This window comes from Natator depressus, chromosome 16 (assembly GCF_965152275.1).
Source record: "Natator depressus isolate rNatDep1 chromosome 16, rNatDep2.hap1, whole genome shotgun sequence".
In the NCBI taxonomy this organism is placed as follows: Eukaryota; Metazoa; Chordata; order Testudines; family Cheloniidae; genus Natator; species Natator depressus.
In genome coordinates this window covers 18,362,014-18,386,216 of record NC_134249.1, presented here as the reverse complement: position 1 = coordinate 18,386,216, position 24,203 = coordinate 18,362,014, and the positions used below count along the sequence as shown (strand labels likewise).

At 45.9% G+C, this 24,203-nt stretch overlaps 1 protein-coding gene across 2 annotated transcripts in view; it reads left to right on the top strand.

The window, feature by feature from the left end:
• BRD3 (bromodomain containing 3) overlaps window positions 1-24,203 on the top strand; it is a 47,618-nt gene that overhangs the window by 15,262 nt on the left and 8,153 nt on the right. For both annotated transcript variants that reach the window (XM_074973340.1, XM_074973339.1), the window contains exons 2-6: window positions 8,119-8,433; window positions 10,045-10,182; window positions 11,621-11,768; window positions 13,363-13,577; window positions 15,520-15,891. In XM_074973340.1, the coding sequence (XP_074829441.1) occupies window positions 8,233-8,433; window positions 10,045-10,182; window positions 11,621-11,768; window positions 13,363-13,577; window positions 15,520-15,891 (1,074 nt within the window). In that variant the 5' untranslated portion in view covers window positions 8,119-8,232. The remainder of the gene's footprint in view (window positions 1-8,118; window positions 8,434-10,044; window positions 10,183-11,620; window positions 11,769-13,362; window positions 13,578-15,519; window positions 15,892-24,203) is intronic.

The window sequence follows — 24,203 nt, the reverse complement described above, 5'->3', positions numbered from 1 at the left end:
AAAATGTTTGGAGATTATTTCTGTTGTTCCCGGTATGACAGCTTTTAAAAGCCGCAGGTCTCCGTGCAGTAAGTTCTTTACAGAAGGTGCATGGCCCACGTCTGGGTGTTTTCAGGAACGGTATAAGAAACTGAGCTCTGGAAGGGGGTGGTAAGGCGTATCGCAACATTAATACACCACCAGGAATAAATGCTTCCGTCCAGATTTATCTAGTAGACCCTCCGTTCATTAGAGATGGCCAAAAAGCTGTTCTCAACGCTGCCGACACGTACACAGTCACAATTTCCAATACTGACTCGTAACCTTGGGTGCCTGTTTGAGGCATCCTTACAAGGCCTGAGTTTTTCAGCATGCACTGAGCACGTGTCCTCTGCAAATCAGACCCCAGTAGGTGTCTCAAGTTGGGTGTCCAAAAATGAAGCTCCTGGAAATTGCCGGTTGCTTCTGAGAATCTTGGCCATCTGTATTTACCTAAGGGACCCCCTGGCTCCTGCGGAGGAAACACCTGCTTGTATAATCTCCAGCGAGAGACCAATGGGGCAAAATTCTTCAAAATAATCAAGCAAGTATTAAACGCCCAAGTTGAAAGCCCAAGTAACTGACTTAAACTCCCCACACTCTTTTCTTTCCTCTCTTGCGCAGAGGTGAGCTAAGGGCAGAGTTGTGACCATAACTCGGAATCTCAGACTTTAGCTGGAGTTATTCTGATTAACAAATAAATCCGTGGCATTTGGAGTTAGTGAGCTGGGAAACAATAACAACAACAGAGGCCAATGGGGACTTTCAGATCATGGGATCTGCAGTGTAACAAAGTGGCATCCTAAAGCAAAATCCCAGTTTCCTGTCATGATGCCAGCTGCAAGGATTCCCCACTTTCCCTCCCAAGTTTTAAGGGGTGGCTTAAGGTTTGTGTCACATTATCTGGCAAGTGCTGACTTCGAGCAACTGGCCATCTCCAAGCCCTATTTGCGAATTGCACACTCCTAGCATTTGAAGCACAGCTCCCTACTCCCATGTGTCACTAGCTGCTGAAAGCTGCCCAAAGGTTGTTTGCAGGACTCTGGAAGGGCAGGAGGCGGGGAAGGATTTTTATAAGTCCCTTTTTTATTTTCTCGGGAGCCCCTAAGGGAGGGGCTGTTGGATACACGATCTCCAGCCCTGATCGAGCTCCACGGAGCGGGAGACCCATTGAAGTCATTGGGGCTCCTGATTGAAGCAGGGTCCTATTTCCCAGCCCCCCCCCAACCCCCCCGAAAGATTTATATTCTCATTTCTGGGTGGGTTGGGACTCTTTCTGTTTCTCATCTCTGTCAAAGTAACTGTGCAAACTGCTGCAGTAAGAAAGAGTTGGTGGGCTCAGACGTGAATAGAAAAGCACCTCCCCTTTTAGTTTGCAATAAGGACGAGTTTTAAGAAAACCCACCCTCCTTTGCTCCACAAAGAGCAGCAGTGGAGTGAGCAGTCTGTTCAGTGTTCCACGTTGCCAAAGGAAGTGGCAGAACTGTTAGCCAAAGCAGCAGGCTTACTGGCACGATGCGCGTTTCACGGGGCTTTATAGCCTATTTTCAAACAGGCTCCCCCAGCCCGTGGTCTCCATCAGTGGGGTGAGATATTATCCTCGGGACAGAGGGAATTATTAACATGATTTCTCCAGGCCAACTGTCGCTCTGGCGACTGACCCATGCACACCACACAAAGCTAAAAAAGAAGAGAGAAATCCTCTGAGCCCGGCTGTGTGTCTGATGACTAGGCTGGCTGAGTGAGGAGCCAAAACCCGCAGCCTTCATGGATTCCGCGGTGAGGGAGGCTGCAGGGCATTTAAGCGGAACAGACTGACTCAGTGGAAGCAAAGATTTGTCTGCAAGAGTGGGCTCAGGTTTTGTTTTTGATGTTTTGGTAAAACTGGGAGCAATCTCCTACAATGGACAGAGCTGGGCCTTACATTTAGTGGTGCCAGGGTTAGATTTAAAATGGCGATGTAAGTAATTGCAGACAGGCAGCCAAAAACTGCAAAAGCCATTTTTATTGTTACTCAGAATTACAGAGCTGGGGACTATAAAGGGGAAAAGAGATGATTTAAAATGGAAAAATATTGCTCAGGGGCTAATATGAGTCTGAGTTTAGGCCCTAATCAGCAAGGCACTTACACATATATGCACTAAGTTAAACACATACTTAAGTCTGTCTCTATTCAGTAAGTCATTTAAGTACATGCTAAGCTCTTTCTTAGATGGTAAGTTCTTCTGGGGCAGTGACCGCCGTTCTGTTTAGTGTCTGTACAGCATTTAGCACAATGGTCCATGCCTGGGGCTCCTGCATGCTACTGCTATCCAAATAATTGATGGTTGATGTCAACAAGACTTAAGCATGTGCTCAATTGCTCTGCTGAATTGGGGCTTTACAGTCTGAGCCAGACGCCACTTAATTTCACTTTGTAAGCTCTTTGGAGCAGGGGCAGTCTTTGTTCTGGGTTTGCACCGTGCCTAGCACAATGGGATCCTGGCCCATCACTCCGGCTGAAGCCACTACGGTAATACAAATAGTAAATAATAATTTAGGTTTTGTGGCAGACCTCTGCCTGGGTTAAAAATTTCACCCCATGTGCATCAACATACACTGCAGTCAAAGCGAAGGCCTAGAGCTGTGTTTTTACTTCTGCCAGTGGCCGTGCAACAAGATGTACGTGCTCCATTGGTTTTGGCGCGTGAGTCTCATCAGCAAAATATCAGGAGGTTTGTTGGACACATTCTGGTCTCTCAGGGCCCGTACACACTACCACTTATGTCGGTATAATTTATGTCGCTCAGGGGTGTGAATAAGCCACACCCCTGAAAGTGATGGAAGGTACACCGACCTACACGCCGGAGGGGACAGTGCTCTGTCAGCGGGAGAGCTTCTCGCGGTGGTGGAGTTATGCCAATAGAAGAGCCAAAGGGAAGGGGGACCCCTAATCGCACTCATCCCCTTTGCTGCTCCCATGAATCCTGCCTCCACACTCTCTTTGCCTGTTGTTGTTAGGATTGAGCACTATTCCAGTAGCACCCAGAGGCCCCAGCCAAGATCAGGGCCCCACTGGGCTGGGTGTTGTGCATGCATTTAATAAATGACCAGACTTCACCCCAAACTCCAGACCGCAAACAAGCTAAGCTTCCCCTGCCCTTGTCTTCATGCCAGCTCCCACGCTGCACCCTCTGGAATCCCCTCCTCATCCCTGCCTGCTGGCTGCTAACCCTCTCCTGTTCCAAATTCCTCAAAAGCTGCAACCCCACCGTTTGCTTGTCATTTAAAAATGGGGGCTAGAGAGTAAAAAAAGAGAGAAAAAGCTAAATCAAAGCAACCCCTGTGGCAAACAAACAGGAAGCTATTCAGGCGAGGGTTCAAGGAAGAGGCATTGAGGGAGAGCACAACTCCCCCTCCTTTACACAAAGCACAGGAAGGGCTTCTCCTCCCCTTTCTGATTTGGGAGAGTGAGAGCAGGAGGGAGCATCCCTTCCACCTTGTGTCTCCTAAGAATTTCAGCTCCTGTTTCAATCTGCTTTAAACCCTGTGTGTGACTGAACTTTCCTCTAGGCGTCCTGGTGTGTTTCACAGGGCAGGGACCATGTCTTCTGTATACTGTCTTCCAAGCATAATTAGGTCTCAGGAACCTTGCAAATTGCAACATCTAGCATTACCCTGTCTGCTTGTCTGTCTGCCCTTAGCTTGTGAGCGCCTCAGAGCAGGGACCATCCTTAAGCATTTGGAAAGTGCCTAGCACATAATGGGTGATACTGCACATGGAAAATAACTCTGTCCAGCCTCCCTGGATGGCAGGGAATAGGACTGTGTGGTGTCTTGAGGACTGTGTTGGAATTGGAAGCTGTCACTTGGAGTGGCTGTGGTGGGGTGGCAATCCTAGTCCTGCTTGCAGGCTCAGGGACTCTGTAAGAAAGCATGCAGCCACAGAGTCAGTTCTGGAAAGATCCAGCTTAAAGCACGGTGAGGTGAGTTGTGCCTGGGTGCCTTAGAGAGCAGCCTGTTTTCTTTCTTTCTGGTTTTAGGTTCTTGTGTGTTATCGTTCTGAATGATAAGAAATAATAATGTTGGAACCTTCCAGCAAGAGTATTTGTTTTTATCTAATTTCTCAATATGTGTGCTGAGAGCATAACAGACTATTGCAGTTCTTTCTTTCCTAAGTGAATAAAGTAGGCTGAGTCTCTGTATAAATGCTCTGACAGACCTGTGACCCATTGAATGGAGAAACACATCTACAAATAAATACTATTTTGAGTGAGGGGAAAAAATGTTGGCAAATGTTGGTGTTTCCAGGCTCCAGTCTGTGATAGGGCTGGATTAGGACTGGGCTACTTGACATAAGAAGAGATAAAAACTCACCTGAACTGAGTAGCCAGCATCTTCTTGTGTTTCTATACATAATAAATCATACAGAAAAACTCCCAGGCCCAGCTAGAGGGAGAAGTTCTCTCTCAGCTCTGACATACTCTGAGTGTTCTCATTCACAGTGGTGAATCAGCTGGTAAATACACATTAAGGCCTTCTGTATGCTAGTAATGACTATTTCCAGTGGTGTTGCTTTTACAGTATGAAAAACACAGAAATATGCACATTTTAACTAGAGCTGGTCTCAAGGCTGCAAGATCGAGGATTTGAATGATCACACATTCAGCAGCATTGATATGCACAGTTTTGGTTTAGAGCCATCTTTAATTGTAGCCAATGGGATTGCAGTATGCAAATTAGTTAAGGTCAATTGTAGGAGGACTGGCCGAGTTGCCTCTGATGTCACAATCCCACCTCCTGTTCTCCCTAATGTGCTTAACTTTCTTGATATTTAAATGAAAGTTTTAAAAGATCCTTTCTGGTTTATGTAATTAATTTTTACTCAATTATTGTTCATATTACGGTGCTGCCAAGAGGCTGCAACTAAGATCAGCACCGCGCTGTGCTAGGTGCTATAGAAACACACATGTTCAAAGATTATAAAGCCTCGAGTGACCCCTGTGATCACCTAGTCTGGTCTTCTTTATAATACAGGCCATAGGACTTCTCTGAATTAATTCTTGTTGCACTGGAGCGTATCTTTTAGAAAAAGCATAGTAAGAGATAGAGTCTGTGCCAAAGAGTTTACATCTAATTAGACAAGATTGACAAAATAAGGCAGACAGGCAATATTATTATCCCCATTGTACAGATGAGGAAATGAAGCACAGAGAAATTCAGTGACTCTCCCGAGACCACATAGAAAGTTGACCCCCCCCATCTCCTGGATGCTAGTCCAGTGCCTTAAAAGAAGAACATCTCTTCAAGTTAGCATGTTATGAAAACAGGGCAGGAAGATGCAGGGAAGTTCTAACAAAAACAGGATTTTTGTCGTTGTTGAAGATCTTGTGTTTATCCTCAATAATTAAAAACACAATAGAAGGCAATCTTGAGATGTGGTACATAGAGTTAAAAAAAGTGACCGATGCCCTGCAGTTAAGGTTGCCTCAAAAAATTAGTTCCCAAATTTTCTTAAAGAAAAGGAGTACTTGTGGCACCTTAGAGACTAACCAATTTATTTGAGCATGAGCTTTCGTGAGCTACAGCTCACTTCATCGGATGCATCCGATGAAGTGAGCTGTAGCTCACGAAAGCTCATGCTCAAATAAATTGGTTAGTCTCTAAGGTGCCACAAGTACTCCTTTTCTTTTTGCAAATACAGACTAACACGGCTGTTACTCTGAAACCTGTCAAATTTTCTTGTTTTTTCTTTCAGTCTTGGAAGGGGGTTCAGCTCATTAACCAAACCACTGAAGTGAACATTAGATTCGAAGGATGTGCCCCAGGGCTGCAGTCAGGGTTATATGTGCTGCTTAGATAATATATGGTGCTCTGTCAGTGGGTGTCTGAAATCTGCACAGAGTCCCAGTTCAGAGCTGGGGTTGAGGGGGATAAAAGGGAGGGGGAAACATTATGACATTTAATTTTTTTTATTGTTGGATTTTTTTTTTCTTGAAATTCAAAATTTTGAAATATTTTGTCAATAAATAGGGGAAACGGTTGTGAAAACATTTTTTTCCTGTTTGTATTTCAAAGTTTGGAATGTTGAATTAAATCCACTTTGTGACATTTGAAAAATGTTGACCAGATCACACCAGTGTCACTGTTTTTCCAGTCACCCCACCCACCTGGGGCTCCCATCCAGTCTCTGTCTGCCAATGACACTTGACAAAAACAAAACCCTCTTAGCTGGAGGGTTTCACTGTGCAAAGGGGACACAATTGGAGGACAGCATTACCCTTACATGAGGGTTGAGGGGAACAGTGCTGCAGAGAATGGCCCCACACCTACCCTTCCTTGCCCCATGGAGCTTGAACCCCACGGATTCCATGGTGTCAGAGAAAAAGGGATGGATCTTCCCATTGCAGGCCCTTCAGTTTGTGGAAGCAGAGCTGATGATGCGGTTTATTGCACCTTCTTAGGATGTAAGAGGAGTTTTATATCCTGTGAATGGATGCTGGTTAGATTCATACGTGGGCTCCTGTTTTCTACGTACACATCATAGGTGGGCTCCCGTGTTCTACACACACGTGCTCACACCAGACATGGGTTTGTTTAGGATTAAACACTTTTCTCCACCAAACCCTTTTTGAAATAGTCCCTCCTAGGCACATAAAAGCTGGGCCCTGATTGGCTCTGCACATTCTATTTTGGAGCCCAAAGCGGTGTCTGATTGGCCGAGTTGCCTCTTATGTCACTATCCCATTGCCATCACAAAATACTTTGATTTTGTTCTCGTGGTTACAGCGAGGTTCGTGGAATGCTCTCCTTCTGCGTAAGCTCGTGCCTTGGCTCCCTGCGTACAACTGAGAATATTTATATTTAATCATTCCTCTCTTTTATGTAGATGCATGTATGTTTCTCTGCACAGTCTATTTTTGTAAAACTCCCCTAAATTAAATAAGTGTTCAGTGTTTACTGCCCATCTAATCAGCTACTCAGAGGGTAGGTTGAAGTTCGATATTTAGTCTTGATTTTCAGCTATGATGGTTAAAAATACATTAAATGAGAATTTTGTCTTGGATGTGTCTTCACGCTGTCTCCCTCTACACATTTCACTGCTGCTTCTGTATTTCCCACCTTTTGTGACCGGGTTTTCACCACATAGCCTAGAAACATATGTCAGCGAGAGCATTTGTGTACTTGTCTGAATGCGTTTAAAATATTTTGCCATTAGAAAGCGTGCGTGGTCTCTTTGCCTTGAAAACATGTTGCTGTGGTTCTGATGTGGGTTGAACTATCTCATGTTTATGGGAGATGACAAAACAAAGCTGTTTACAGTGTAGGATCCAAGACATGATGATGCTAGAGCGTTTGTCACCCAGGAGTGTGCTAGAGAAAACCTGGACCAAAATAATGGAATTTTGTATGTATTCCTATTTCAGATGTGCTATTAAAAGACAGAACGGAATAATCTGTCTGTCTGTCTGTTCCAGGGGCTGACAAACTCTTTGATTGTTATTTGAATTGCAGGAGTACCTTTGATACCCCCATAGGAAATTGGGTGCACGTTGTAGTCAGCGTAGTAAGAGACGGACCTTTCCCTAAAGAGCTTCATGGTATGGAGCACATCTAAATAGAGAGAGAATCTCTGGGGCCATCTTCCTTTAGCAATTAATCAGACCACCTCCCCTTCCAGTCAAGATCCAATTCTCAACGATGCGATGTATCGAGGGCATTACAGCAAATATTTGTGTACAGTACAGCTGGCTCCTCCTCTTTGTTTCCAGCTGTTTCTGTACAGTCGAGATTCTTCTTTGCAATGAATATCTGAGATGCTGGTAGAAGCCGATGAAACAAGGAGCAAGAACCAGCATCATGAGACCAGCCAGTTTGCTGTAGATCACGAGCAAGTGCTCTGCAGACCATGGGTTTGGGAACGGCTGATCTAATCTATGCATCTAGGTTTTTGTACCATGCCCATCATTATGGTATCTGAGCTTGACAGCAAATGCAGTGGATCAGGTGAAGGGGTTGGGATTCGCCACTTCTACCGTGTGTATTGTGTTTGAACATGTGTGTTTCAATTAAATGTTGGTATTTATACTCCACCTCTTCCTCCGCTCTTTCCTGCTCTAGGTTGCATGGTTGCTCCCTGGAAATGGGATGTCAATCCCATTCAGGGAGCATAAAGGAAGACAGAGAATCTCCTAGTTGCTGCTGCGACAGCAAGTGAGACCCAGAGGTAGGAAAATGTCGACTGTCACATCAGCGATACAGGCTCCACAGGGCCCTGTCAATCCACCCCCCCCAGAAGTCACCAACCCCAACAAGCCTGGGCGGAAGACCAACCAGTTGCAGTACATGCAAAATGTTGTGGTGAAGACCTTGTGGAAGCATCAGTTTGCTTGGCCCTTCTACCAACCCGTCGATGCTATTAAATTGAATTTACCAGTAAGTATTCTGTTTCCTTTGCTTTGTGTCCTCTGCCAGGAGAGCTCTGCTTTAGCGATGTGCAATTTCTGCTCATGTGAAGTGAAATGTTGTTAGGTTCCTTCTGATTCCCCACCTCCCCAGAATTGCCGTGCTGAGCACTGGCGCCTGCATAGCGAAACGAGTGGGGTAGTCATTCGTTTCCCAGTACCCTGAATATCAGACGACCTTTCACAGACCTGACTTCTTCGTAACTCGTAGAAGTTACGTTAACTCTGATCCATTATTAGTTGGATTTTTTTTTTAATTTTATTTTTTGGTTTTGTTATTAAGAAGGTCCTCAGGCCTCTGCTATTTCTGAGTTTTTGTTGTAGATTAGAACGTTACCTTAATAGCTTCTGACGTATGCTCAAAGAAAGAGCATAAGGACTGCTTTTTGGAATTATGCAATGGGTTTTCCAAGAGCAGAAGGTGTCCCTGAAATCTTTGGGTCAGGAATAGGAGCTGGAACACTAAAGAACTGAAATAGTGTTTTCACTTAGTGTCACACTCTCTTAACTTTGGCTTGGTCTGCACAAGAAAGGTCATCGCAGCATCTACAGCTGCCTGGTTAGGCACCAGTTAAAGCGGAAGCCCTTGGAAAGCAGTATTTCAGGAAGCGGCACCGAACTGTTTGCTAATGTTCATCAGCTGATGCTGTGACCCTTCCTTCTAATGCCCACTTTTGAAGTGTTACCCATTTCAGAGGCAATCCTTAAAGTAAGCTGGTAACACAGCTTTATGAAGTTCAGCGGATCCATTTTAAGATCTTGTCTGTGCTACAACTAATACGATTGTCCCCAACTTTGGCTGCAGAAATGGCCCCAGTTTCTAGCATCCACTGGATCACAGGTGTATTCAAAAATGAATTAGATAAGTTCATGGAAGATAGGTCCAATTAGCCAGCATGATCAGGGAGGTAACTCCATGCTCTGCATGTCCCCAAACCTCTGACTGCCAGAAGCTGGGACTGGATGACAGGGGATGGATCACTTGATAATTGCCCTCTTCTGTTTATTCCTTCTGAAGCATCTGACACCAGCCACTGTCAGAAGACAGGTTTCTGGGCTAGATGGACCATTGGTCTGACCCAGTGTGACCATTTTATGTTCTTATGTGTTTGGTCTAGCGACAGAAGATGACATTATTCCATTCTGTGCTACAAACCAAAACTACGTTTATAACCAGGTTAGGGGGACAGCTGGGTTGAAACCATGTTCCATGGAAAGCTGGTTGAAAAACCTGTTTTTCCCCCGTCAGGTACAACATGTTTGGGGCAAACTTGATTTTTTTTTTTTTACGTTGACAGTGTCTGTTTATGTGTGGATCTTTCCGCATGTCTGAGAAATTCTGCGGTTTATGAACAAAGCACCTTTTTTTATAAAATTAAGGGTGGGTTCAAATCTCCCCACTGAGGAGTCAGTGAAAGCACAGGTTATTTTGGCAGTCTGAGCAGAGAATGGAAGTGTTTCTGTGTGTGATTAAGGGGAGGCTGGGAATGGAGGAAGATGCTCTTTAGCAGCTGGCTAACAAGCCTATGAACACAGGTCCAAAGCAGTGTTGCGTGTAACATCTTTACTGTTTCTTGAACAGGATTATCACAAAATAATCAAAAACCCGATGGACATGGGGACAATTAAGAAGCGACTGGAACATAACTATTACTGGAGTGCCAGTGAATGCATGCAGGATTTCAACACAATGTTTACAAATTGTTACATTTACAACAAGGTAAAGACTGCAGACAAACTCATAGTGTAGCACTGAATAGGGAAGCCTGCGAGTGGCTATTTCACTGCAGCTTTTGACTAGGGATAACTTGTGCGCAAAGCCCTCTTTGCAATGACATGCAATGCCATTAATGGTAACCACATTACTTTTAAATGTACAAAGCTGTCTTTGTGTTGCATGTTACTTTGCCCACGCTGGTTAAAATGGCAAACATGTTCTTAACTGTAGGTAGAATTTCTATCTTGGAGTTACGCAGCGAGTCAGCCGAGACTTCAGCCCTTTAATTTCACTGAGGAATTCTTTCAGATTAGCTAATGTTTGCACAACGCTTTGTAGATGTTAAGTGGAATATAAGTGCTAAGTGTTATTCTCTTTGTCCAGTAGTAACTAATATCAGATACTCCTCTCAGCAGCAGAGGGCAGGTAAATAACTCCTATCATTATATCCACTGTCCATGCCTCATGCGTTCTTCCATAAATCTCTCGTGCACTTTGTTGGTTGCTTATATATGCTTTTTTTTTTTTTTTTTTTTGGCTTTAAAGTGCTTTTTATTCCTTGTATTCTTTTCCCTAAGAGAGTTCATCATTGACCCATGCTGGGGAGTGAGCTGAAATAATAAATACATTAGCTGATGCTGCAGCAAGCAAGGTGTTTGTTCTCTTCTCCTGAATATTTTGCCAGACAGGGATTGACAGCTCATCTGTTGCAGCTCACTGCCTCCAAGCCGATATGTGAGACAGCAATGGTGTGGGCTTCTAAAGGAAGCCGTCTTCTGGTTCTTCAGGGAGGATTGTATTTAGAGGCTGTAATTTTGCCAGCTGGTCAAGGACAGGAGTCCGAGGGTACGTGCACACTGCAATAAAAGACCCACAGCCTGGCTGTCGCTGGCCTGGGACAACTGAGTTGGGCTCATGGGGCTTGGGCTGCGGGGCTATAAAGTTGCAGTGGAGACGTTCAGGCTTGGGCTGGAGCCTGAGCTCTGGGACCTTCCCCTCTTTGCAGGTCTAACCTGGGCTTCAGCAGGTTTTCAGCCCCGAAGCCCGAGCCCTGTGAGTCCAAGTCATGACCTGGACCAACCAGGGTTTTTTTATCTCTGTGTAGACATACCCTTAGGGCCCAGACTCCAGCCCAAGTCCAGACCTCTACACTGCTCTTTTAGCCCCGCAGCCTGAGCCTGAGCCCGTTGATCCGGGCTCTTATACTTGGTACTGTGGGTTTTTTATCGCCGTGTAGACGTACCAATTGAGGCTGGAGTGGACACTGGAGAAGGGGTAAAGAGTTATTTAATTCTCAGAGCTATGGCGCGTTCATTCATTGGAAGGCAGTTTACGATTCCGGCTAGGGGATAAATCAAACAACGCGATTGTAAAGGCTTTCAGCCCCTCTTTGCTTCTCACGTGTGCATTATGCTAGTGCTGCCTTGTTCTGTCCATCCAGCCCACGGATGACATCGTCCTCATGGCGCAAGCCCTGGAGAAGATTTTTCTGCAGAAAGTAGCCCAGATGCCCCAGGAGGAAGTTGAGTTATTACCACCGGTCCCTAAAGGCAAAGGTCGCAAGCCAGCAGCGGGCGCACAGAGTGCAGGTACCGACCTGACCAGATGGCAATCAATGTTGCAAGCCCATTGCTGATTCCTGACCCACTTCCACCCTGCCTGAGGAGACACACAATTAGGAGGGTAGGAAAGGAGTGTAGTCTAATGGTCAGAGCAGTTGAATGAGATTCAGGACATGTGGCTCCTGCTTGTCTGTCTATTTAAGGTACTTATGGGGTGCCCATCACCCTAGTATCTGACCGCCTGACAGTCTTTTAACGTATTTATCCTCATAGCAGGCCTGTGAGGGAGGACACTGCTATTATCTCCAGAGCACAGAGAGACTAAGGGCCAGATCTCTAAAAGCATGTAGGCTCCTGACTCTCACTGAAATCACAGGGGTGAAAAACACGGGTTTGCACTGATTTAACGAAATGGGAGCAAGTTTCTGTGTAGATGAAATCTGCTTGTGGCTTTGGGCAAGTCAGTTTGCCTTTTGTGCCTCAAGTTCCACATATGTCAACTAAGGCACCATGCATCCTTTAAAGGTGCTGTAGAAGTGCAAAGGATTATGTTCTTAATCGATAATAGAACAGTGCTGGGACTTTTAAAAAAAACCAAAACACTTTTGCACCTTATATTAAAATGCAGCTACCTCTGTGGGATAGATTACCGCCGCCCTATAACAGGAATGGCAGCATGGTGTAGCATATAATGCACTAGAGACCTGGGTTCTGTTCCCCGTTCCGCGTGTCATTTGCGGCATAACCATGGACAAGTCACCTGAACTTTCTCTATGAAGAGGTTTGAGGTCTATGGATTTAAAGTGCAATATAAGTGGGCCTGGGTGAGGCTTTTTGGGTGAAAAATGCAGATCTGGCAACACGGAAATGTTTTGTGAATTCCTGTTAGCTTTGCCGAGAAGTTTGGTTGGAAAAAAAACAAAATAAACAAATACTGAATGATGCAAACGTTTCGTTTTGACATTTTTGAAATGAACCGTTTTGATGTTCCGGTTTGGGGTGACTCTCTTTGTTCAAAATTTTCTTTTATTTAAAAAAATATATATATATTTAAAAATGGTTGAAATGGAAACAAACCGTTTCATTCGACCTGACATGAATTTTTTGTCGACTTTTCAATTCACCAATAAATTTGAAAATTTTTCTTTTCCGTTTGACCCAAAATGAACATTTTTTTAAAAAATTTCAGGATTGCCAGTGACCTGAAAAATCTGTTTTTTGCCCAGCCCCGTAGTCTAGTGGTATTTATTATTAACTGTGCAGAGCAGTAGCAAAGGCCGATTGAACCCCGTGGAGGTTTTCCTGCTGTGAACAGTTCAGCGTCCTTTCTAGAGAATCTACTCCCTTCCCTACCCTTCCATCGGTCTCCTTTGTTGTTGAGCACAGGCTAGTTCTGAGAGAGGCTGGAAGGGAAAATAGAAACTGTCCCATAACCGTGCAGCTGACAGTCCGGGCTTGGAGCAGTTTGCTCACATAAGGGCATCCAGACACTGCAGAGAGAGCGGAAAGGTCCAGACGGTCATTGCTGTAGAGTCCAGAGGCAACAGCTTCTCTTGGTCAAGCTAGCTGAGCGGCTGTCGAATGGGCCGTGTCACATGTGTTTAATTGTATCGTTTTAAAGGAGCGCAGCAAGCAGCAGCCGTGTCCTCTGTCTCCCCGCCAGCCCCTTTCCAGAGCGTCCCTCCAGCTGTCTCCCAGACGCCCGTTATCGCCGCCACGCCCGTGCCAACCATCACCGCAAACGTCCCGCCTGTAACTGCGCCTCCTGCTGCCGCTGCCCCTCCTCCTGCTGCTCCGATTATGACCGTGGTTCCTCCCACGCCACCTGTCGTCAAGGTAAACAAAGCAACCAACCGTCTTTCTCTTTGCCGTGCCGCATTTTTAGACGGGCAACCGCTGGTCAGAAATGTGCGTTATTTCCCTTCGCATTTGACTTTCCAGCTCCACAGGTATCACCGCCAGTTAGCCAGCGATGAGGCTGCATGAACGTAAAGGCCTCTGAGGGCCCGGACCCCACCTAAGAACTCCCTGCTCTCACCAGTTGTCCCATAGATTTTGGTAGGACGGCTGCTTTCGGGTTTGCAAGAGCAGGCCCAACAAACGCACAGCTCCGTTTTCTTTTCAATCGGGCCTAGAGCAAATCAGGAAGGGCCCGATCCTGCATTCCTGATGCCAGGGCAGTCGGTGGGAGTTCTGTCGCAGGAGAGCACTCCAGCTGCAAGGTACTGAAAGCAGCTTTATGCTTTGAGAACCTGAGAAATATCAGTAGGACCAGCAAGTTCTGTCTTTCTTACTGATTGTATTCTGCTACCAATTGTACGCCGGTATTTTACGATTTAATTTGCTAATTTAATTTCCCAGTCAATTAAATTACGACCCCGAGCAGCTGCTGGCTGAATACCACTTTATTTTAAAAGAAAAAAAACTGGATAAAAGCGTTAATCTAGTGACACAAGATTTTTTTTTTTTCCCTGCTGGAAATTTAACATTAAAACAGGGATGTTAACAGTGCTGTGTAGAGAATAGCGAGCCCTGGACAGGAACACGGGATATGGGTTCTAATCCCAGTTTTGTCCCTGGCTTGCTATGGGGGACCTTGGCCAAATCACATCCCCTTTCTGTGCCTCAGTTTTCCCATCTGTAGAATGGGGATAATGATCTTGACCTCCTCCGTGTAAAAGCACTTTGAGATCTACAGATAAAAAGTGCTAGATAAGAGCTAGATACTACTATTTATGTCATGGTGGCACCCAGAGGTTGTAATCGGGCTCGGGACCCTATTGTGCTAGACATTCTGCAAACATAAATAAGTCCTAATACAGTAAATGGCATGACTATAATTTAAATCCTCTTCACACGTTCCTGCCAAAGGGGGCATTGCCACTTCAGAGCTACCTGTACCATAAATTTACAGATTCGTGCCACAAGGTGAGATGAGGTTGCGTCTATTAATAATCATGGAGCTTATTGTTTTGGATTTTCTTTTTTATTTCCCACAGAATTAACCCCTGAATTTGCGAGTTTGTAGCCCAAATCTTCTGCCAGCTATACCCACACTGCACAGAAGTCTCTTTCGTTCCAGATGCACTCTCTGCACAAATAACTCATTTCCTAGTCACCCATATATTTTAAGTGCATATTAAAGAGGCTAGTAAAAAACTGAGTTTTGCAAGTAAACACTGCAAAATTAGCTCTACTTGAAATCACAATTTTTCCCCAGCTTTCCATGGAAAGCAAGTTTTTCAGAGGCAAAAGACCTTCCCTGGAGAAGTTGGGAGGGGTTTGGTAGGGAGAATCACAGTGCAGGGATTTATATGCACTGGATATATTTTATTTCCTTGGGGCCAGACTGTGAAACTCTTAATCCCATTCATAAGCAGTTACCTGCCTGAGTTGTTCCACTGACTACAGTGAGACTTCTCACATGAGTAATGGCTCAGCAGGGTGAGCAATCGGGCCTTGGGTGAGTGACATTTGTCAGCTCACAATGGAGGGCTCGATCCTGCAGATCTTTAACAGGGCAGATTCTCCTTGGTCGTGTGACTAGCCCCCTTGACTTGTTGCTCCCCTCGGGCCCGATTCTCTCCTCACATCAGTAATACTCAGTGACAACTCCTGTTGCAGTCAATGGAGCTACAGCAGTGTCAGTAAGAGGAGAATCAGGCTATGTGGCAGGAATCGGTTGTGCCGGCAGAGCAGGATCAGGCCCCGAAGTGGCCCTTGCCAGCACAGTCTGCAGGCAGGGCCTGTATTCCCGACCACCCATTCTTTGTTTCAGAAAAAGGGAGTGAAGCGAAAAGCAGACACGACCACGCCCACCACCTCGGCCATCACTGCCAGCCGGAGCGAGTCGCCCACCCCGCTGTCAGACCCCAAGCAGGCGAAAGTCGTTGCTCGCCGAGAGAGCGGCGGCCGGCCAATCAAGCCACCAAAGAAAGACCTCGAAGATGGGGAGGTCCCCCAGCATGCGGGGAAGAAGGGCAAACTTTCTGAGCACCTCAAGTACTGTGACAGCATCCTGAAGGAGATGCTCTCTAAGAAACACGCGGCCTATGCATGGCCCTTTTACAAGCCTGTCGATGCCGAGGCCTTGGAATTACATGACTATCATGATATTATCAAACACCCCATGGATCTCAGTACTGTGAAAGTACGTCCACATTTACCACCTCTTTTGCAGGGTGTCTTAGCTCTCTGGTTGCGAATATAAGAGGGGCGACCGCTCTTGCAGTGGGTCGGTTCTTGGTGGGTGGGGTGGAAAATTGACCGGATGTGTGGACCATTCAGATTTTTTTTTTTTCTATTTTGTTTCCCTTTTTCCATGTCCTGGAATGTTCCCCTGTACCCTGTATTCCACACTGTGCAGTGACAACAGCTCCCTGAGCAGATAGTCCGGCTATCTAAACAAACGCCCCCTTGACAGCGTTGTGCTCTGAACACAGGATGTGCGGTATTTCGTAGGGTTCGATCCATAGAACCCCATGTACAGCAGTCACTGCCTTCCCATCAGTTGTTGGTGTGGCGTGGGCTCTGGATGGTCTTTGTGTGACGCCAGGTGGGACCTGATTATCACCTGTTCACGCCGCGGTGGTAGATGTTACAAATATAGCCGCGTTGCTAGCTAGCAGTGGTTCACGGCTGCCTCGTAGAGAAGCAGGTATTTCAACTTAGCTTACCTTGGTTTGAATTTCAGAGTGCTTTTCTTTTGGGGCGGGGAGGTTTCCCTCCATCCGCAGGGCTCCATGTTGCCCCCCACGTTCTGCTGCTCAATTGGCCATAGGAATCTCTGTTGGTTGAAATGAGACTTTTCCGCCCACAGGCAAGAGAAGAAGATGCTTCTGCTAGCTTTTACTTTTTATGGTGAGGACTTAAACCTGCTCCCCTTAAAGCCAATGTGTGGGATTTCCAAAAATGTCTAAGTGACTTAAGAGACCCAGTGCTCCTCAGTCACCATCCTTTTTCTGAGTGCTCCTAAGTCACTTAGGTGCTTTGGAAAATCCCACCCACTACTTATATGCACTACAGTAATGGTCCAAAAGATCTTCCAAGTGATGCTATGGTGTTTGGGACTACGGCACTATACTTTTTTAAGGGAGGGGATTTTGTCAGCATGAGCTACTGCATGAAGCCTGAGGTTAGGAGCCAATAATTCATGAGTTCTAATCCCACCTGTAACAACCTGGCCTTGGGAAAGTCATTTAACCTATCTGTGCCTCATTTTCTCCATCTGTAAAATGGGGATAATAATATTTCCCTACCTCACAGGGGTGTTGCGAGGACTGATGTTTGTAAGGCACTATGTATGTGCTAAGTATCGTTATCGGGAATGTTTACCCCACCCAGGGCCGGCTCTCTGCTGGCTGAGATGCTGCAAGCAGCCACTTGTGGAGTGATGACTCAAAGACCATCCTTACTCTAAGCTTGCCTTTGCCCTCACTCTGTAAACCCGAGCCATCCCAGTGCTCAGGATTTCGTTTTAGATTTGCCACTGAGCCAAGCCGAGCTAACGGCCTCCAGCGACTTCCGGGGAGGAGAAAAGGAAAGACGCCTGGGTGAGTTGAGTTTGCGCGAGCGCTGGGCATACAGCAGAGAAGGGATTCTGGTGTAGGCGAGAGACGGGGGAACTGGTGGCAGAGCCCTGGTGCGCTGGCTGGGTCCAGGCTGAGAGAGTGGGAGAACGGCTCCAGTGGCTCTTGGTGCACGTCTCGTTTCTTGGGAGGCAGAGCAGCGTGGAGTAGGCAGGCAGGAGGAAGAGCCACATGGAATAGGATTTGTAGGAGGAGGAGACCAGAGCGGATCAATTCCGGGACTCTGGGAGACTGAAAGACTTTTCTGCCTGTATCTTCTGTAGTGCTGATGGAGGGGAGGGCGAGAGTGTTTTCTTGACTCGTTTTCCTTTTCTCTTGGGGGCAGGAGGTGGCGGCGAGAGAGGCGTCCTCGATGTCCCCACTGGAGGGCTGAGGTCCCCCTTGCATTTCAGCCCTAAGATGCAGCTGCCACCTTGCTATCTTTGGGTGACCAGCAGTGGCGGCTCCTCTAGGATGCATGGGGTGGGCAGTGTCCTGTTTGGATTGCCATGCCCTTTCCCCTGCCCTTCAGATTTGCTTTGTGGATTCCCATGGAGGCCCACTGGGCTCCAGGTGGCCATGAGGCTCCATCCACATGGATGAGATCACAGAACCTTATCCACCGCCAGAAAATCTATGCTCAGCTTCGTGTGTCCATTTTCCCCACTCACTTCCAGATGTCAGCAGCTCCAGTACTGACTAGGAGCCCAATCCTGCTGCCATCAAAGCCTTAAGCAGAACTCTCACTGATTTCAGAGGGAGCAGGGTCAGACAATGGAGGGGACTTTCAAGCTTACTAGTGCTCCCCATTAGATCATTTTGGAGCAGTTCCTTCCTCCTGCCTCAAGCAGCTTGGCTGTCTGCCTTGGTAGCACTCTCAGTCATGGAAGTTTTAATCTAGCATAGATTGACTGTGATTCTTATTGTTTACACAATAAGGACGGCGATCAATTGCTCTCCATGTCCACTGAAGGTCGTACAAGAACTAATCAGCTTAGTTTGCAGCAAGGGAGATTTAGGTTAGATATTAGGAAAAACTTTCTAACAGTAAGGATAGTTAAGCACTGCAACAGGTTATCAAGGGAGGTTGTGGAATCCCCATCATTGGAGGTTTTTAAGAACAGGTTAGACCAACATCTGTCAGGGATGGTGTAGTTTACTTGGACCTGCCTTAGTCCCAGGGACTGGACTAGATGACCTCTTCAGGCCTCTCCCAGCTCTACATCTATATGACTCTGTTAGATTGACATTCCTGCCTCGATCCTTGCTCTGCAATGGAACTGGAATACATATAGGAAGAAGACACACCTGAAATGTTTACAAACCAAACAATCCGTTTGTCTCAATAGTGGAGAATTTACAGTGTAAAGCCCCAATCTTGCAAGCGCTTATGCAGATGAGTAATCCCATCAACTTCATTGGAGTTAATCATGGGTAAAGTTACCTGCTTAAGTGTTTGCAGGATGTGGGCTATAAGACAGACAGATAGGATACCCTGGGGAGGGACATACCTGGCTTAAAGCATGATCCTGTTAATTCTTTTGCACATGTAATTTTATTGACAAGAGGCATCCCATTAAGGCTGCTGGTACTGCTCACCGTAGGTGCTGGAACTAGGGGTGCTGCACCCCCTGGCTTGAAGTGGTTTCCATTATATACAGGGTTTACAGTTTGGTTCGATGGCTCTCAGGACCCCCACTGTACAAATTGTTCCAGCACCCCTGCTGCTCACGTGAGTAAATTTGCTGGGGCGTATAAGTGTTTGCGGGATATGGCTATTAGATTGTAGGGTTTTATTATTATTCCTTTCACATGGCTCCCTTTTCCTTTTATATGAAATATTGCTGACGGTGATGAGGTGTTAGAGTTAATCATCTGGAATTGAGAAATTTAGACCGAGGCCCTAATTTTTAAGACGACTCCTAACAAAGTCTGTAATTCTATGATTAGATACCTGTGGATGTAATTGGGTGGGTTCATGCACTTGCAGTTATTTACGCCCACAGTTACTGCATGCACACAATTCCAAATCCAGCCCTGAATATCTGTAAAGATCTCTGATTTCTTTAATGGGGTTTTGAAGGATATTTGTTTGAAAGTTGACTGTCCCTGTCCCAGTCCGTACCTTACCCCAGTACAGACTCCCAATTTGGTAATATGATTTTTTGGAATTATGAATAAAATCTTCTCTAGCTGTGGACCTATGGGTGCTGGGGGTACTGCCGAATCCCGTGGCTTGAAGCGGTTTCCATCATATACAGGTTTTACAGCTTGATTCAGTGGCTCTCAGCACCCCCACTATACAAATTGTTCCAGCACCTCTGCTGTCTTGTGCTAAGAACAGTCAGTAAATTACCAATGGCCAGATCCTTCTTGGCTATCTCACTCGAGTAGTGCATTGACTTCAGTGGACTATTTATGGGCCCAATCTTGGAAGGTACCAAGTGCATTCAACTTTCTTGATGTCATTGGAAGCCAAAGGTGCAGAGGGCATTTCCAGAGATGCGTAGCACCTTGCAACATCAAGTCCCAAGTGAGTAAGGCAAGTGGAATTTCCCCCCCTAAGATATAGATCTAAGGAATGAAATCCTTGTCTTACTGAAGTCAATGGCATGGCCCCGTTGACTTCAGTGAGTCCAGGGTTTTCCCCAATGATCCATGGAAGCAAGATGCTTGAGATGAGTTCTGCGCTATTATCCATGTTTTTAAGAAAAACAGACCTATTTGAGGACACTGTGGTTTCTTTGGCCAGCACTAAATTCACATTCAGGGTCCTCGCCATTGTCTTTCAGTGCATGCTTTTATGAATCTCAAATTCTTGATTGTAATGTATAAAACATGTGGACCTCTGACTGCATTGTCTATGCAACTGACGCTCTCCTCCCATTTGCAGTCTGTACTTTATTAGTACAGTAGGGAAGGTTGGAGAACGGTGAACCCTGCAGAGTCTTTTATAGATAAAGACTCTGGAACTGCCTTTTGCGGGGTAGCACTTTTCTTAAGAAATTCTCCTTGAAGTGCTGTCTGGGATTATTTTCTTCTGAACTGTTTTACTGGTGCTGTCACTTTTGGCTTGTTGAGACTTTTTCATAAATGACCATAGCATGATTTAATTGAGACAGGCCCTATATAGTGTAACGTTAACAAAATGTTCCAGCTCCTAGAGCAGAAGTGCTGGAGGGCTTTGTTTATGGGTCTGAAGGTCCCGGGTTCAATTCTTTAGTAATGATCATCGTGCTGGTACATGGAGTGCAGCCACAGTCCCTTGAGTTGATGCTGAATGCTTTATGCAGAAATTACCTCTTTAGCAACTAGAATATATGGGATTGTGTGTGCCTGTCACTCCTGCTCCCTGGATGTGTGAGGGTTGATTTGGCAGAGTTAATATGTCATGTCTCAGTAGGTATTTGTCTAAGGCCCTGCAGTGAATTGTGAAGCAGTAGGTATATCTCAGATGGTTTGGAGGGTACTTTCTGACTGTGTTTGTACCAGAGGTGGGCTGGGCTGGTTGCCAGGACTGTCTCCAGAAAAGGAGAGATGATGAGGAAATACAACTGAGCTGATTCTGGCTGGCCGGCTGACAGAGAAAGGATCTTTAGTGCAGAGTGGGAATGTGTATGAAGGGGGTGCTGCAGGGTAGAGTGGATCAGACAGAATGGGAAGAGCTGAGGGAATTGTAGGGCTCTCCTGTCTGATTCCTGGCATAAGGGATTGGCAGAGGTTTCTACTATTAATGAGCATGTGCCCATGTAAATTCCCAGAGCATCACAGAGCAAAACAGGTGCTATAGAGTGTGTAATTCGTTCATGGTCATCAGAGAGTGGAACTGTTTGGTGGAGTGGCGAGCAGGAATGATACATATTGAGGGGGTTCTGGAGGACACTAGATCAGTGAAAGAGGATGGACTGAATTGTAACATCTCTGTGGCTGCTGCAGGTTATTTGGTAATTACACTTGAATAGGTTACAAATAATTGCCATGGAGCCTGGACTCAGGACTAACCCTTTGCGGTTCCCGTAGCTGTATCCAAGGACAAACATTAATCCACTCTCTTCACAGCGCTGCGGCATCATCCCTGTTTTCCAGCTGGGGAGACTGAGGCACAGGGAGTTGAAACGTTATGCCTAAGGTCACCCAGTGCGAGAGCTGGGAATGGAACCCAGAGCACCTGACTCCCAGTCCTGTGCACTGGCCGTTAGGTCTCTCTTTGTCACTGAGGAGACAGAAATATGGATGTGTTTGCCCTTTATTTACCTCAGAGGACACAAGTAACCATACTCAGCATTGCCGTGTAAGAGGATTTGTTTAGTGCTGCTTTCAGAATAAACCACTGGTCTCCAGGGAGTTAAACGTGCAAGTCTGTGAATTTTCTTGTAGCAAACTGCTGTGGTTTCGGAGCAGCCCAGTTCAGGGTTTTAAAGCAGGGGGACATTTTTTTTTCAGGGAGTTATAAAGATTTCTTTAGTTGCAGCTATTCCAGGGGATAATTTCCTCTAGGTTTAAAATAACTAACCTATGAGTTCATGTAACTTCCGGGCGGGTTGTGAAAAGTCCTGGACTGAATCCCAGCTGACGTAAATTGGCACAGCGCGATGGAAGGCATTGGAGCAACCCTGATTTACATCTACTGAGGGTCTGCTCCCTTGTCCCTGAACCACACAGCAGGGGCACCAGGGTCTCACGTCATGACATTACTAATTTAAAAGACTCCGTAAGCCCTAGGGCTGGGCTTTCTGAAGGGAGTCAGTGCAAGTTGGGTGCCTAGGGTGTGTCCACACTGCAGTCGGAGGTGTGATAGCAGCATGCACAGCCATGCCCGAGCTAGTTTTGATCTAGCTGGCTCATGTACTGATAGCAGGGTAGCTGCAGAAGCACAGGGTTAAACATGCCTGGGACCCTGGGCAATTACCTGGGCAGCTAACCTGCGCAGAAATCCTGCTGCCATGGCACACAAACGAGGTGAATGAAAGCTAGCTCAGGTATAGCGACAGGTGCTGCATTCACACCTGATTGCAGCAGAGCCGTACCCTAAGTCTTTCCCATCCCCTCTCTCACCAGACTCTCTCATTCTGACTTGCAATTGCAAACATACCTCCTCTGCTAGTGGCTAAGCAGCTCGGCAAGTCAAGAACCCAAAGGCATTTCATGCAGCTGTTTGAAGTCCATATTCTCGGTCTTTCCTGAGTGAACTTTCTTTAAAAAAAAAAAAAATTAAAAGAAAAATCCCGTGATCTAAAGGCCCTGGAGTTAGAAAACCTTTCCTTTTGGATGCAACCGAAGCCTCACGCACTGATGTGTGTGTCATAGGCAATAATCAGCCATTGGGCATGCTAAACAAACACAAGATCCTCAAAAATGCCTTTCAAGCAGGAAGGCATATCTTACAGTAACAGGGCTTTTTAGTCTTAATGTATTTTTTTGCTTTGGAATTGGCCAGGAATGTTTTTCATACAAAGCCAAACTGTTCTTGATCTGTAGGAGCACAAATCTGTCTCTCCCCTCCCCTCTTCCTCCCCGGTCCTGCAGCTCAAAGGCCTTCTCTGGCTTATTGAATCCCCCAAACGGGATCTTGTCTCACAGCCATGTCTGTCAGGCTTTCTAGTCACAGTGTGAAGTGCTAGTGTAGTAAGGTCGCTGCTCTGAATGCAGATTTCCTACCAAAATTAGTTCGGTATGGATGAAATTCACATCTGTGTAGATTGCCAGCACGAGAACTATCTGCCACTGAAGTCCCACTTGAGCCCTTTTGAGTTAATTAAAAGGCTCATTCCATAGCCCTTAGGCATGTGTATCTCCCAATGAAGTGAATGGGAATTCTGTATGCATTAGGATCAAATATTGGGGCCTTTTTGACTTAAGTGATACATACGCTTTCCACTGGCCCTTTGCACAGGGGTGAATTTTACCATACCAAGCCTGCAGTCCCTCTGCATGCAAAACCCTCCTCCCTTCAAAGAGAGATACAGGTGCAGAGAGCTGCAGAATGGAGGCTTTTAACCATTCAGCAAATGCAGCATTTCTGTACGGTAGATATAAATCAAGCCTCCGCTGTTAGATTTTACACATTCTGTAAAAGCAATTTCTGAGCACCTACAAATCTCACCGTAAGTCTATCAGAATGAAGTCATGCAATAAAATATCCCACTGCACTACAATTAAACTGGACTTTAAGGCTGAGTACTGAAGAGTAAAAAATTGCTCCAAGTCTGCTGCAATTTTTCTCTAAACAAGCATTACAAACCCAGGGAGTTCAGAGTTAAGGTTAAACGGAAAAGGAATGGGTGAACGTTGAGGCTGGAAAAATTCGAACTGGAAATATGGTGCAATATTTTTACCCTGTAACAATTAGCTCATGCAGCGAGGGTAATTAGTGATTGGGACAGCTTCCCAAGGGCTGTGATAGAGCCTCTGTCACTTGGAGTCATTAAGTCAGGATGGGATGGCTTTCTAAAAGACAGATTCTAGCTCAAGTTCTGTTGGACTCGATTCAGGAATCACTGAGTGGAATTTTCTGGCTTGGGTTTTGCGGGATGTCAGGTTAGATGACCCTAGTGGTCTCTCCTGGCCTTAAAATCTATGAATCTACGAGGGGAGGAAAAAATCCCAACAAGTTAAGGTATGGAACTGTACATTTAATGCACCCAAACAACTGTAACTTTGTCCTCTGATGACCCTAGCTTCCCCTAGCTTCCATTGTTCCTTTCTCTGTTCTTTTCTTAGTTAGCGTCCCATCCTGCAAACCCTTGCTCATCCCATTAATGTTTTGCAGCAGCTACTCTTGACATTGTGCTATATATTATCTAGGATCAAGGACACGAAGTAGAGTTTTAAGGAGCAGACCTGTGTGCCAGTCTCAGCTGGTTTACATCACCACTCTCTTAGCTTCAACGGTGGG